Consider the following 16,288-nt stretch of genomic DNA (forward strand, 5'->3'; position numbering starts at 1 on the left):
TCTTACTGGATCTGAATATTTTTCATTTCAGACCGGACCCTTATGAAAATGATTGTTACTTCAAATGAGCTCTTGGCAGAAGATGTAATCCTGACTTTACTTTTGGGTACATGTGCCCAAAGCACTTAACTTACCTCTTTTTATGTCCTACATCCTACATTCTCTTGTCCAATGGTGTACTAGGACTGGGAAGACCAAATGAGTAAATCTCTCCAGTGGACAGCGAAATTTGCAGCCAGGGAGAGTGAGGGGGTGAGGATCTCTTAAAGAATTATTCCGATAGTACATTTCTATGGTGTATTGCCTGTTTCAAAATACAGAAGGGTCAAAATAAAGTTAGGTATGCAGAACCACACGGCCTTTCCATGTTGTAGTGATTGTACTTTGGGACGAACTTTTAGCCAGCTTACTTGTCTGGCTATTAATAGGTATCATTAGTACTCTGAAGAGATCTTTTAAAACAATAGATGGTCAGCACCAATTTGCATGTAGTTTGTCTTCTTGGTAGAGAGTCAAGGAGTTAAATAGATAAAAAGGGTGGAGTAAAACCTCTTATAACTCTAATAAAGCAATATATAGAGGGTTTTCAGGATGCAGTGCTATGATTCTACTACTGTCAATAACTGCTAAATTGAGTCCAATTATAATAATTAAAATCAATCTATAATCTTTCTCTGTGTAGTGAACCTTGTGTATCCAGTTTAATTAGTCTGGGGGGTATCAGTAAATTGCTTTTTAGAAAAATAATATGTTAACAGTACAGCTTGCAGATACTTGCCCATTTTTTTCCTGGTAAAGTTCAAAAAAATGACAGGCACTGTAAGGAGGCAATTTCCCATTGAAGACATCGAGTGCCATCTGTAAGGCAACAATGGTGGGTGCATGCTGTAAATACAAGAAACCTTTAATTAAAGGTCTGTTGAAAATGATTGCCTGTACTTCTTATTTAACAATATGTCCAGCACATTATCTGTCCACTTAACGTGGCTTATGTGGCCTCGTTAATACTTGTCCTCTGCAACGTTGAGCAAATACTGTCCTTTTATGGCTGTACAAACTGAAATACTGCATGTATAAAGTGTACATATATGTAAATATTTAAGAAGTCTTAGTCACTTGCAGTTCGTATCAAAGCTAGTAGGAACTGTTAAAACTTCTTTTAAAAAGAACTAGTGATTTTGCATATTAAGTAAACAGTATTCAAGACCAGATCAGTAAGCTCTTTGGCTGATATATACCTGATAGGTCATAATCTAATTGCAGTTTAGAAATAGGAGCTTTGTACAGAGAGCAATCAAAAATTTCCTTCTCCAATGACAGCGTTTGCACATTCTAAACAAAAGTATAAAGTCACAACTGAGTAACTGCCTTCATAAGAACTTCTAAAATAACTAACTTTAACTTCATTTTTCTTTTCTTTCCTTTTTGCATCTGAAAGAGATGCAGGAAGCAGGAGGATTGTTTCTAAATTATCTTTGTGATAGAGGTTCAATAAAACGTGAGGCATGGTTTTTCCAGTTCTCTGCTCAATCAAAACAATATTACAATGAAACAAGGCATGACATCAGGTGGAAAATGGAATGCTGCAGGCTTCAAAGTGGTGTCTGTTCCTTAAAGAATGAAAATAATCCAATGATATTTAAGGTTAACCAAATAAAAAATGCTTGTAGCTGTATTTCATGAAAGAAATAAAGTTTCGTGGCTTTCACTGCATTTAATAACTGCAGAAAGGGAGCATAAAAGAAACAGAAAGGACTCACCGCAGAATACATAACCATTTTTTGCTGGTGTGAAGGCTTTCTAGCATCTGAGATATGCTTTAGAATAGTTTTTAAAAGAATACCTGAAAGAAAATGGGGAAGCAATGACAATGAAAGGGATGCTTGTGTTAACATCTGTATCACTTGTTACTGTTTTAACACAATCTGTCTTTAAATGCATCACATTTATTCAATTTACTTTATAGGTAATTTGTGCGGAGTGCCCTGGTTAATTCTGATGCTATCTTTTACATGAACAGTAGGCCTACTTTGCTTCTGTGTAAAATGTTTTGGGGATCCGTAATAGCCTCAACAGCTTCAAACAGTGCATTCACAGCTGCTTTGTGCCGGCAGAACGGTGCAAGAAGAGCACAGTAATGAATACTACCCTCTTTTGTGTGTAACTCCATTGACTTCCTGATTTCCAGAGAAAAAGAAAGAGCACATCCTTTGGACTCTGGGCCTTCTTAAATTATGTGGTTGTCTGTATTTTGTTAATGTTAACTGCTGAAAAGTTGTAAGACAAACTATAGGAATTAAATCAATGGCTGTGCTAGTATGTTAGCATAGGTTGGAATCTTGACGAATTCAAATCCTAAAATGAGAACTATACACTCTAGCAGAATTAGACGCGTGTATTGTCTTCAGCTACTGGCACATTTTTAATAGCAATTGTTAATAAAGCAAGAGCAGAGGTTGGACCTTTGTGCTTAGTTTTGTAAGCTGGAGCTCCAAAAAGGCAAACATATTAAGGCATGCTTATATGTGATTTATCCTTGTAGCTCACAGAGCCTGACTGTGCAGTGTCCATATAAAACAAAAATGAGGCCTAAAGGGTGACAGTGGATGAATGGAGGAGAATGAGTGATTAAAAAGGTATAAATTATTTTTAAATTTCAGCTACTATTTGCTGAGTTTAGAAGCAGTTTAATAATCTCATTTTAGTACTCTCAGTAATGGAATACGAAGACTGTTAGGCAACAAAATTACCATCTTAGAGATTATTACAAATAACATTTTGTTAAGTAAATTAAGCATGGTGGCTTACATTAAATTCAGACTTGATTCAGTTCAGCAAGAATCTGTGTATTACTTTGGATTTCTTATACAGTGTAACCAAAATGGTACCACCTTTATAATGTTGGATTAGGATATTCGTGATTCATATCCTCACCACCTCTCTTCCCATTAATCAAAATATTTCAGTGCTGATCACTAACATCCACATCATGGCATCTTTCACAATTCTACTATGGAATCAGCAGCAATGTTTGTTATATACCTTTTCTTCTTTCCCATTCTACTCTTGGTTTTAAATGGGGTAAGAATTTGGCTTACCTCCCTGCAAACGTGATTTTTGTATTTGTTTGTGGAACCCGAATTCCGCCTGCAATAACAATTCTGAGAGCTTTATCAGCTTGGTCCTGACACCATGAGTAGCCCAAACAGGTAAAGTGTAATTGTTAATATCCTACAGTGAAGAAAGAAAACATGATGATTTTCTTACTGATTCCTACTGCTAAATGTTGTTTGTTCTGGCACAAAATGCTTGTCAGAACAAATTCTGAATGTTTCACTCACGTAACATTTTCTCCTTATAGTAAAACAATGACTGTATTTTGCATTTAGACACCTGTAGAATTCTTATTTATAGCATTTATTACTTACGGCTTAATACAAATTTGAAGGGCAGTGTTCAACAAGAAAAGGAAATATAATACTAAAAATTATTATGCAAAAAGCAACTGGCATTATTTACGCCAATTGCTAATGCAGTTGTCAGGTGCAAAAAATTCACTTTATGACTTTCTTTTTCAGCCGTCTACTGAGATATATCTGAGATCTTTACTGAAACAAATCCTATATAGATGTCAGGATTTTAAGGGCTGGCAGCTCTGAGATATAAGTGAGATCCAGAGATCGAGTAGGACTATGTATAGCTGTAATCCGGATGTACCAGAGTATGAGGTATATGTATAGGGATTAGACATATAGATGGAATTCATACCTAAGTATACCAGGTCTATTGGATACTGACACAGTCCTGAAGCTAAAGTGGAATGGATTAGTCTTTCCTTAGGGATGCAGCCCAAGATATATTAATGGTCACAAATGAGAGAAGGAAAGATATGCCCAACACTCCTGGTTTGCACTACTCTGAATTCCTGTTTAAACAAGGCTGGTATCTTTCCTTTAGTTCAATGTAATCTCTGTGTATGTGAGCCATTGTACTGAGCTCACCAGAGGAAGTGTTCTTGTAACAACAAGTTCTAAGGAAAATGCCAACTACCTAAAGCATTTGTTTAAACAAGTGAAACAATAGAACATGTTAGATTAAACCAGCTCAGGTCACAATGTATCACTTTCTCTTTTAACAAACGTGATTTATGTCTTGCGGAAAGAATTGGCTAGTTGCATGCTATTTAAGACAGTGCTGTAGGCAAGCAAGCACCTCGGTCTCCAGGTTACCTGAAAGTCAGATGACACTTAGCCAATAATAACAAACACAGAGAGACGTATGCTACTGTAGTTTCATGAACTGTGTTTAAGAAACTATGTAAGAAAGCTCTCTTTGTATGCTTGAAAGGGTGAGAGTGGCTTTTATGGCAGATGTCTTAATTGATATCCCCAGAGTCTTTACTGAGTAGTATGAAAGACCAAAGCTCATCAAATCTAACACTAGAAGGAAAAACCCAACTAATTGGTTTGGTCTTCGAGCATTTAGCTAGATCTCTGATGGGAGCTGTCAATTTTTCACATTTCTCTGGTGACACACATTTCTCAGCATGATATAACAATTGAATTTAAAAGTTGTGGTCCTGAGCTGTCCTACATTTGGAAAATATGGAAGGGTGACCTCACTGAAATTACAGTGAGGTGTCCCAACATGTTAACATTTCACTTAACTTAAGGCCCTGGCTAACGATCCATTCAAGACTGCTTTGACCAAAGTTGGACCTTTGAGAAACTGCAGGACAGAGGTAAATTCATTAGCATCACACCCAAGTATTACATGTTGCTTGTGAAATCTACCTTAAAACTGCCTCAGTTTTCTAGGGAATATCTCAGTACTGATGACCAATTTATCATTAATATTTCAGTTTTAAAATAATTATGCATTAAAGCCTGCAACAATAAATTTTTAACACAAGACACTGTGATTTTCGCTTGCTTCAGCTGAGGTAAGTCTAGACTTTGAAGTGACATGAAGTGGGGCTTGTTGCTAAATTAAGGGCGCTCAGGATTTTTTCAAATCCCAGTCAGAGGTACCAGACTGTGGGACCCAGATACCCATGAGAGTTGGGCACTACAGTATCCCTTTTGTTATAAAATCCATGATTCTTTGTGATATGCCTGGTTCCTTTGCTAAGAACAGGTTCCCAAACTTGCACAAATAACCATTTGTGTCATTCCAATGGCTGCTTAATTCCTGAAAATACTCTGACCACTACTGTCCGTATGCAAATTATAACTTCTCTTGCTTATACAATTTGCATAAAATCTTTGTGGTAGGATGCTTATGTTTCTTTGCTAACAACAAATTTATTCCTGTATAACTCTGTGATGAAGTTTGGAGGAGTAACAAGACAATTTTATCCAAAGGTATGCTTTTGCCTAATTCTCCACATGCAGTCACTGACAGAATATTGGATTTGGTAAGCCATTGGTTTGTGTTCTTTATAGTGGTGGACGACCCACAGCTGCCTCATACAGTCATAGCGTCTGCAGGATTTTCAGTTGCAAGTTTGATGTTAGGTGAGGGTTTCTGGGGAAGAAGCTGAAAATAGTCTGTGGTTCAAAAAAGTTTGGAAGCACAGACCTACCCTCTTTTGATGTCTTATAAACAATAGAAATAATAGCTAAAACCAGTTTTGAGGAAGTGTAAGTGTTTCTATTGGACCTTGGGAATTTTCTTTATATTATTTACCTCATATTGTAAAGTGTCAGAGAGCTTCCAAATTCTTTCAGTGTTCAACTTCTTCAATGGGTATCCTGTATGAGTGGCTAAAAACTTCAGAAATGGCTGGAATACAAAAAACCAAACTTGTACAGGGCCTTTTTACATCATTTCTACACACTAGTACATAGTAATTTTTAGAAACAAGGTAGTCTTTGCACTTTGCACTTAAGCAATGAACCATTGCCTAGGGGTAAGAGAATTTGGCCTATTCATCTAGACAAAGTTGGGATCTGAGTTCAGATTTGAAGTACGGTGGTGTTTTATGCTTGGTGGGAATGTTCAGAAGGGGTTAGAGTAGAGGGGACACAGCTATATGAGGAAGTCTGGCAGAAATCCAAAAAGTACATAAAGGAAGTGTGATAAACAGAATTATTCTGATGTTGGTACTGAGCAGAAGGGAGGTTATGATGTAAATTTGGTAAAACCAGGAATTATGTTTCATTTGCATGTAATACCTAGATGCAGAGACAGAGGTAGATGTCTGAGGACAGTGGTTAAAGATTATAGAAAAACAGGTGAGTTTGATAGTGTCATTTTGAATAAACCTGTGAAGAAGAAGATTGCAGCAGAATAGACAAGTGATTACATACTCATGGCAAAGATTTTGATGGTGGAGAAAGAAAGGAAAGAATACCTTACAGAGGCAAGAACAAAACATAAGTGAGCACCTGAATGAAGACTTTGGGTGTGAGACATGAACAGGTACTTGAGGAAAGCACTGAGGCTGTTATAGAAAATCTGGGGAATTGAGCTGTGAGCATTTTGTGGTGGAAGAGGAATTTGAACTAGCAGAGAGTTATATAGACAGAGACGTCAGAGGAGTTGCTGTACATGGGAGTAAAGAGGGAGAGGTATTGGAGTGATTTGAGAGGTATTGGTACTGATTTGATCTGAGTTTTTGTTTTGTCTGCTCTCCTAGAAGGTAGGTGGACTGGTTTTTTGCAAGGTAGTCAATAATTTATCTTTTCTATGACTCGCAATTTTCAGTTGATGGGAATAGCCCAGTCCAGCTAGACCTATGATGTTGTAATTGTTTTTTGGGTATGTTGTCTACACCCACTGTGAAGATTAGAGATCTGGAAGGAGCATATTGACTGCCATTTTTTAGACCTATCTGTTAGATAATGTTGACAGAAGTGGTACATTTTAATTAGATTTCCAGAACTGAAAATACTTTACCCTGTACTTCTTGAGTTGCCTTTGGAAATCCCTTGTTGCAAAGGTTTCTCTCAGAAGCTCATTGTATTTTGGGCAGTGTGAGAAAGGTAAGTATAGCAACTGAAAAGAAAATTGCAAAATGTTAATTAGGCAAGGTGCTTCTTGTTCTGCAATTCAATATACCCTTGCAGGACTGTTGTTCTGATTGGCTGCACTGGTTAGGACAAGCTGAAAAATTATTTGGGAATGTAGTTTTCAAGGATATTCATCTTCAGGACTGTAAGAGTCATACTGATGACTACTTACAAAATAATCTTTAAATGTTCAGAGGAGTAATAGCTGCAGTAGTTCAAAGTTAAAGGATTCATTTACACAAGGTGAAATTTGTCCCTTGACAGAAGACTAACACAAGCCCTCACAAACTGCTTTGTGCTTGGCTTCCCCAGGGATGATTTCACTCATTGTGTTCAGTCTTTCTTTAAACACACAGTCACCTTTTTGCAACAAATTACCAAGTAGCAGCTGGACTGCAGTAGGGATCTTTGTGCATACTCAGCTGTAATTAAGTGGACTTACCACAGCTTCATTTAGTTCAGCTAAATTGTAGAAACGTGAAGTTTCTATAACTCAGTTTTGTCTTTCATCAATTCAAGACATATGAACGTTAAAGATTACATGTGACTGGGATAACTTAAGAATGTTAATTCCTTTATCTAAGCTAAACTGTGTTTGAAGTTTTTTGTGTTAAATTTTAAACAAAAGTTAAAACAAAATTTGACACTGAGATATTCTTAGTGTTTTTCTCTAATGTGCTTTTTGTCCTTTTTCCAGTAATAAAGCTCTATCTATATAGTCCCACAGTTAAAAGAACTTTTAAAAGAACTTGAGAGTCCTGAAAGGATAACTAGTTTGGAAAGCTTCACAGCAGTTGGTCAATCTTTTTAGAAATATAACCTATGTATTCCAGAAGGTAGGAAAGTATTTCTGAATTATAACCATAGGTTCATGAACAGGCATGACTTTACCAATAAATGATGGACACTTGTTTTGGGTAGAAGGATACATGTGGTCTCAAGCTTAGCCTGTATATGTAGTAAAGATGAATAGAGTTAAAACACAAATAGTTGAAAAAAGTAGGAAAAATGTGTATGTGTTCACGACTTTATGATTTGTTTGAATAAATTTACTTGCTCCTCTAGATGTGATGAGGTGCAGCACCTTCTTGCTGAGTTTGCTAGTGGTGTTGGTACTGGCCAGGTATTCTTGACTGTTTGCTGGGGTACCACCATCTGTGACAGTGCCAGAAGCAGCGCCTGGCTCTACGCCAGGCTGTGTGCATGAACAGGAAGACATGTGTCTCCATATCCTCTGTCTTCATGCTGTCATCACCCCGAGGTGAGAACCATTGCTCCATGTCCCTATTTAACCGGAGTCCCCTATCATCACATACTGTGTTAACTAGACTTGTAAGCCCACACAATTTATCTTGCGTCACATGTGCAAACGTCCTCTCCCAAACTGGGACTCATAGTGTACACTCCTGATCATTCCTAGCTTTTTACCATATGTTTTCCACAAATGGGAAACTCCAGCTCCACTCAGCTGCCCAGCTTTTCTCTCTAGGACAAGTATATGCAGGCTACAGAGCTGCTATCCACACAATTCCTTACAGCTGCAAGGTGAGGAGTTGAGGAAGGGAGATGAATAAAAACATTGCCCTATGAACTCATGCTCTTAAAGCTCCGAGTCCTCCTTCCTTTTCCCTTTTACTTTTTCCACCAACCCTCAAAGTGCATGCACTGGACCTTCAAGGTGCATGAAAAACAATCCTGTGACTCAATTCTCACTGTAATGAAAATCCCAGAATAATTCTTTTGTCTTTTCCATTGGCTGCGGACTAAGAAATGTTGAAGCACTAGTGAAAATAGGTATGCTTCCTCTTCTCACACAAAGTCATGTTTGTGATAAGTTTAGGATTAATCTACTTCTATAGTGGTTTACTCACATTATAGCTTAATTCTTTTTCTCCGTACCTAGGACTTCTGTTTTTCTTCCTTTTTTGTTAACTCCAGATCTCTGATATGTAAGTCTATTCCTGTGGAAACTCTTGACAATATTTCTACTCAGCTTATTAGGCCTTTCTGCACAATGCTTGTAACATAATGTACCTTTCATTGCCTTTACCATGCCCTTTATCCTGCCCCTTCATTTCATATCCTAGGTATTTTACTAATTATTAAGGGAAAGCAAATGCCCCTAGTTTATACTCACATTGTCATGTGATGGTGGTACCGTATGAACTGGAATTGGCTGCCAAAGGATTCTGGGGTTCCAAATCTGGCCCTGTGTTGGTGGGTACAGCCCGGCAAGACTTGCCTGAGCACTCATAAGCGTGTGATCACAGTCAGTGCTCTGAACATAAATCTGAAGCAAGAAAAAAAGATTTGGAAGGTCATTTATCCTGTTAGGGTTTTTTTTCTCTTGGTAGGAAAGAAGGGGACTGGTACTGTGCGGGGGAAGATGGCATTACAGTGGGATGAAGGAGGACTGTGAGAAAGAAGGGGGAGGGAGAAATAGTGAAGCTGGAACAGGGCCTTGGAATAATATTTTGGTGGACAAGGGAGCTGCAACATGGTCGCGGTTCCCTTAGGAGTCCCAGTGAACTCCATTGACCATCTAGGCTTTGGGACATCATGTGTGCACTGAACAGCTGCACCCTAAGTGAAAACTAAGCTGTATCCGCCCCCCATATGGAAGTGTAGAATTGGAGATATCCCACATAGATACTCTGCCATACAACGGTGAGGCATCTGAACCTGATATACAGCCTAAAAAACCTTTCACATGGTTTTCAGTTAACCATCAGCCTGAATAAAAATTGAGCCACAGTTTCAGGGATACTTTGAAATTACATTGAATTAAATGGGTATTAAGTTATCTCCAACCATACCAGGTTCAGAGTCTCATGCATTCAGGAAGTTCCATTAACATCCATGAAAAACATCCTCCCTCCCAGATCCACTACTTGCCTCACACTGCTTGTATACAACACTCAGGAAATAAGAGTATCTCCTCCGCAAGTACTGGCCAAGCTCATACTGTTGCTGTATGCCAAGCTGTAGAAGTAACAGAATAGTGTAAGAGGCTCAAGAAGTGTGCTATGCATCCATTCCTACAACCAAAAAATGAGATAATATTTCATATTATTTTGATAAAGACCTTTTTACTTTCTAAAGTGAAGGAGGAAAGAAGACAGGATAAAAAAAGCAGTAAAGTTGCTGCATTTACAGTATTGGATAATATTAGATATGTCTTCCTGATGGATGCAGTTTTGCATTTTGCTCTGCAGAAAGCTATGTGTATGTTTATCCAAGCTAGTAGGACTGGCTGAGGGGCAGGGTGACTTAAAGCAGGCATAGAGATGTCCCAACACTGTCTGTCTAGTTTCTGCTCTATTGCTGGCTCACAGCTGATTAACTGGGAGTGCAGACAGAGCAAGCACCTGTCCATGAAGACACGTCCCGGATATGAATCCCATAGCATATCACCAGTGATTCTGTATGGAGGCTACAGTTTTAGCTTAAGCAAGATCTTATTTTTCAGGAAGACAGAAAATCTTGAATAGAAGACTTCAAGTAAAAGTCCTCCAAGCCTTCAGGTATTTTGTTGCAATGGTTTATTATTATCGACAGTCTGAAACATTTGATTCTTGGTTCTTGCCTGACTATGTCCCCAGCTTTCAGCCACTGGATCTTGTTACTCTTTTGAATGACACATTCTTTACCATCACAGATCTTATTCCCAGTAAGAAAATAATCAATAAGATGGAATCAAGTCACTTAATCTCTGTGTTAAACTAAATAGATGACAATTCTCTATTCTCACAGCAAAATGGGTTTTCCAGCCTCAACATTTTAGTAGCTCTTTGCTGAATATTTTCCAACTTACCAACAACAGTTTGTAAACACATGACATGAGAATCACATGCAATGTCCCTGTAATGGTCTCAATATTGTCATCTTTTCACTTGTACCTGGTGTTTCCTGGCCTAAATTGAAATATATTCAACTTTGCTCATGTAATCATTACTCTGCACTGGGATCTCAAGTACGGTGATTACTTACTACTTCCTAAAGTCCTTTTTTAAGTCATAGGATCATAGGATAATTCAGGATGAAAGGGGCCTCAGGAAGTCTCTAGTCCAACCTCCTGTTCAAAGCAGAGTCAGCTATGAGGTCAGACCAAGTTACTCAGGGCTTTAGCCAGAGTGCCATACATGGCCCACAGTGTGTGTATGTGATCACCTCTTCCTGTTGCTAGAGTTGTGTATCCGGTTTCCTAGGGTATATGCTTGGCCTAGGCTTCTGCCCCAACTTGCCTAATATATGTGTTGTTAAATCCTGACACCTGGGTCTTGAAGCCTTCCATGCCCCGGAGCAAGCTGGCATGTAGTGCTGAACTCGCATAGTGTATATGTGGAATGATTGAGCCTCAGCCGAGTTAAGGCATAGGAAGCTGGTCGGTTACTCCTGTTTCTTCAAGGGAGGTGACGTGAGAGGAAACAGGCCTGACCTTGCTTTGGAGATGAGTTTGGTCTCGTAAGAAAGGAGAGGAAGAGGAACCCCTCAGGCAGTTTGTTCTGTTCTGATTTTGGTGGAGACCTGGGAAGTGACTAGTTCCCCCAGGAGAGAGAAACATGTGCATTGTGCTGGACCCACTGGACATTAGATGTGTGAGCAAACTTATTCTACAGCAGCCTAACAGAGATGCACACCTCACAGTCTGCCTACACACGCACAGTAGCCATTTATCTGGGACATCCAGACTTTTCACACATCTAAGCTACTTCAGTGAGGCTGCCTGGTTCCCCAAATCCTGGGCAAATAACTAGCGGAGTTTTCCATCCAACCAACGTATCTTGGGGAAAAAGGAACAAAGCACAGACGCAGTGGGTCGTACTTGTGGGAGTGGAGCAGAAGTAGGGTTAAAACCACCTAGTGCCCACATATTCTCTTACAGCTCCATTCACAAGAGGAGGCAGCTAATACAAATTACAGTTAATGCAGAGACACAGTTTCTGCAATTGAACCCTGCAGTTGCCTTAGCTGCTGCTAGTTACTACCATCAGCTGATACTTGTGTGCGAGGTCAGCTCTGCTGTATTCCACCAATGCCTGCACTAAAATAGCTGAGCTTTAAATCAACTTTCCCCGGCATAGCATAAGAGAAGTTTCTGCTAGTACTGAACTTAGCAGTTCATGAGCTAGGAAGCACTCCTACTCAGCAGAGATTGAGGGTGGTCTGTGAGCACTTACAGCACCTTATGCTACTGATGGTTAAAGCTCCATGTTTGGTCTCAGGTGAACTGCGGTGGTCACCAGTGCCTGGCTCCTCCCAGAAGACCCCAGTCTGCAATCAAACAGCTCAACATATGCTGCTGTTGGACCAGAACAGGCTGAGCCAGTGTCATCTAAAATCAGTGACCGCTCATAGTTGTAGCTTCCTGGTAAGTTCTTTAGCTGTCCTTTTGGAGATCTGTGTATGGCAACGTAATATAGGCTTTCTCCAAGTGAAAACAAAGTTCCAAATATCAACAGACCACATGCCAATATTTCGGTATATTGGCCCAGGTAAGCAAACGCACCTTGGTAAGCTGTCCATACCCCTGCTGCCTTGCAACTTCTTTGTGCTTGTCAGTTGGAAAAAACTCCAGTGGGGTATGATCACCATGGCGAAATACCTGATAAAATAGATGGAATTCCCTTTGTGTTACTGGGATTTTTGTGATGGATATAATTAGTGCAGTCGCAAGGAATATGCAAGGACAGTAAGTACTGTATCTGACAGATGCTAAATATATTCATGGTGCTTTTCTTGGGTCTAGATAGCTACAATACCTGTTTGATTTATTTAGACAAATGTAACTCTTCTTTTTTTCCTGGCATTTGAAAAGTAATCAGCTCAAATAAATTTTTGCAAGTTATAAAACCTATAAAATATCTCAATATATTTTAAAGAGGTTTTATATATTTTAGGAGGTATAGACCACAACATTAAATAAACAGAAAACAAACAGAAGCATGTAAGTAATTTTCCATAAATATTAGAACATTAATATTTTGGTAGGAGTAACTGGGAATTCAGAAGGAAAAAACCCAAACTACTGCTCTAGATACAGTTTCTGTAGCTGACTGCTGTGAAGCACTCTTTCTTGGAAGAAATTAGCCTTAAAAAGCCACGTGTCGACTTTTTCATCACAAGAGGTGATGAAAGTGTCATCTAATATCTAAATACAGACTAAACTGTTACTCTGAAAACATTGAACCTGTTCTGGAATTTCACTTCAGATAAAAGATACATCTATAAAGATACATCAAGATTTTTCATTCCTGCAATGAATTCTTTCCTTGCCCAGCATAATTCCTGTAGATATGTGTCATATAATTTTAAAATTTTACCACCAGATTTTTTTAATTTCTTAATCCAAGTAGGGAGAAATAAAATAAAATATATTTTATTGCAGCGTGAAAGGTATATAAGTGATTCACAAGCATGTGCAATGTTCAGAACAAGATTCAGGCTTCCTGCAAACAAACAGTACGCCACAATCATTGCAAATAGCATTAGTTTCACAGCACTGGTTCTATGTTGCTTATTCAATGCCATCGTACACTTGTTTGGGTTTCACATAATGAAATTTGTTTTGCATGTTAATCCACTGAAACAACTGGAAAAGTGGAAACTCTTCCATGGTAAAGAGGGTTTTTGCACAGCTGATATTTAGTTATGAAATCCTCTTTTACAATTAAAAAAAGAACCCTACGATTCCTCTCTTAGTGCTATAAAAAAGCATTTTTTGTCAATACAGAAAGTTAAGTTCATCTAGGACTCCACAAAGGAGAAAAAATTATAAAATCTTACTTAAAATTGAGGACTTTTTTGTACAATGCAATAGTGAATTTTGAATATGCAGGAAACACTTAAATATTCAAAAAGTGCCCCCTCCCCCCTACCCTAGAGTGCAAGAAGAGCAGTCAGTGACAGGTTTTGAAGAAGTTCCACTTGCCCATGAGCTATCTACTTACTATGGACACAAACTTCAGTTTTCTTTTAGCTGTCGTTTGGTGAAGAAAGATGCAGAAAAGGCAGAACATGAAACAGAGACTCCAAATTCCACACACCAGCTGCCTTGCTCTCATCCTGAGGGTAGCTTTCAGCTATTTTGCACACCAAGGTCCCCGTCTGGATGTGGTGATACAGTAGATATGTGGCTAAGAGGGGAGGAGTCAGTTGTGCTCAGTGAAGTCCAAAAGTGGGCTGTGAGCTTGCCTCCTCCTCCCTTTTTTCCCTTCTTGGGTTAGTGCTTTTCAGGGGATTCGTGAAATAAAAACTTGTACTCAATTTCTGTCCCATGTATAACATGAAGTGGAATCTCTGAGCCCTCTAATTGCTGCCCCTGGCACTTGCAAGGCAGGTGAAGGTAAAGAACTAGAAGTTGCCTTCTCTTATTTAAGCTAGGATTTCGTATGGGTCAGTCAGCCTTCTCAAAATTGACAATGTTGCAGATATGCTGTGTCTTGCTGTATGCAAAAGAGCTAGTAAACCAGCCTTATTCCTAGTCCTCACACAGTCTTCTCTGAACACTTTGTACTAGAAAGCTAGAAGGAGTGGTGCTGACAACTGTTCTTTTATAAAGGATCTCTGGATTTTTCCCTGGATTTGGCTGTGGTCTGTAGCAGGAATAAACAGCAGAAGGGGAGCAGGGATAAGCCTAAATTCACTGCAAAAAAATAAAGATACGTGAATGAACTTTTCATCTCTACAGTAGATTGACTGTGTTTCTAGTGGCAAAGCATATGCCACTGTTTTCTAGAACTATCTCCCAGATTTTCATACAGTTAGGTAAATTTTTTATTTTCAAATTTGTCTTGCTGCAAACACTCTCATTGTTACAGCATGCATAAATCAAGAGTTGCTTCTGTCATTTCCCCAGTATATTTTAAATAAAGAAAAAATCTAGCTCAGAGACAGTGTTGCAAGAGACAGGATTGATCTGACAAGCTTATTGGTCTATGTTCAGTCACATTCATGTGTTAATGTGTAAAAATTGAGGGTGATTTCTTAGTGATCAAAAGCTCTCTGTATATAAGAATTTTAAAAAAATTACTGAAAAAAAAAAATCATGTTGCTACCCAAAAAGGTTATATAATCTCAAGCTAGTCTAAGGCACAAATGACAAAACTTTCCTTCGTAATTATTAGATATGGGCTTGCCTAGAGGGATCAGTTCTCTTTCCTGAAGTAGCAATGCCCTATCTTTCACATCTGTCAGAGCTAAAGAGATTCCTCTGTGAAACATTCAGAGGTCAGATTTTCTTGGTGCAAGATGATTCATCTGTCATTTCTGCTTTTGTGCCTGACAAGTCTAACATACTCATACAGAAATAGGGGAGCTGCTCACATTTATTGAGAAAGAGAATTCTTTTTTTTTTTTTTTTTTTTAAATAATGGGGGACCTGGGCGAGATGTGGGTCAACTGATTATTCACACCCTGTACATTTTCCTGCCTCCACTGGCTGTCATACTTCAAAAATCTCTTTGAAGAGACTGTGTGTATTGCTGTTTCTAGAAGATATGACATCAGACACCACTCCTAAAATACACTGCTCTGCAAGGCAAGGTTTTTAATTAGACCAACTGGTATCGCTGAGAAAAAATAGGCAAGTTCTTAGAATTGCAAGGCTCCATTCGGGTTCTTCAGATACTGTAGATATGTCTAGCAGGAACAGCAGATATACAACAGAACCAGAAAGGTTTAACTTTATTCTTTTCACGCATGCGTTACCTCACACTTTATGTGGGATTTCTTTAACAAGGAAGGTGAAATTACTCTTACTTTGGACATGACAAAATATTAGTGTAAAAACTGATACTTGTTTCCTCTAATCTGGTCTTGGTGCTGCTAATTCTGTGGGAAGACACATAAAGGGCTGGAGTTATTTTAAGGTACACCACATTGGTTAACTCTATTCCTGCTGAAGGTCATAGAGGGAGAATAAAACTGTGCTGTGCCATGTACTGTTGTTCCTGAGACTGAGACTCTAGAAAGCAGGAGATGGAGCTTTCTTGGCAGCTAATGCGTATCTGCAGAAATCCCTTGTTGCAGGTGGTGAGAGGTGTGAAAACTATAGCTGCTTTCAAAGTCAAGGCAACTGATTCTTTAATATACCTGCAGCCTGTGTTAAAACAACAGTTGAAGGTGGAAGAGGAGGAGATAATGATAAAGACAATAAATGAACATCCCTCACTGCCTTGGAAGTACAAAGGAAAATATATGAGGTGTAGACCATATGCCTTTAACTTACCAATAAACTTGCTGAAATATTTATGGAATCATGATAAACATAATAT

General features: G+C 38.7%; 1 protein-coding gene across 1 annotated transcript; it reads right to left on the reverse strand.

The window, feature by feature from the left end:
* Positions 1 to 147: 147 nt before the first annotated feature.
* Positions 148 to 14,077, reverse strand: LOC140647249 (prostatic acid phosphatase-like). Its single transcript, XM_072851609.1, has 10 exons — positions 13,964 to 14,077; positions 12,523 to 12,618; positions 9,909 to 9,995; positions 9,151 to 9,303; positions 6,901 to 6,999; positions 5,689 to 5,784; positions 3,099 to 3,231; positions 1,761 to 1,843; positions 779 to 885; positions 148 to 304 (listed from the first exon to the last, which is right to left on the reverse strand). The coding sequence occupies exons 1-10, from the start codon at positions 14,075 to 14,077 to the stop codon at positions 148 to 150; spliced, it is 1,125 nt and encodes a 374-aa protein (XP_072707710.1).
* Between the last annotated feature and the right edge of the window lie 2,211 nt (positions 14,078 to 16,288).

Source organism: Ciconia boyciana, chromosome 2, assembly GCF_034638445.1.
Source record: "Ciconia boyciana chromosome 2, ASM3463844v1, whole genome shotgun sequence".
Lineage (NCBI taxonomy): Eukaryota > Metazoa > Chordata > Aves > Ciconiiformes > Ciconiidae > Ciconia > Ciconia boyciana.

Excerpts from the sequence above, each read along its gene's own strand:
- LOC140647249 (XM_072851609.1), bottom strand. The coding sequence starts at position 14,077 with ATGAGAGCAAGGCAGCTGGTGTGTGGAATTTGGAGTCTCTGTTTCATG. Across the intron at positions 9,304-9,908 it reads TTGTATACAAGCAGTGTGAG|ATTTATGTTCAGAGCACTGA; the intron begins GCAAGTAGTGGA and ends TTCTTGCTTCAG. Across the intron at positions 1,844-3,098 it reads AAAATCACGTTTGCAGGGAG|GTATTCTTTTAAAAACTATT; the intron begins GTAAGCCAAATT and ends ATTTTCTTTCAG.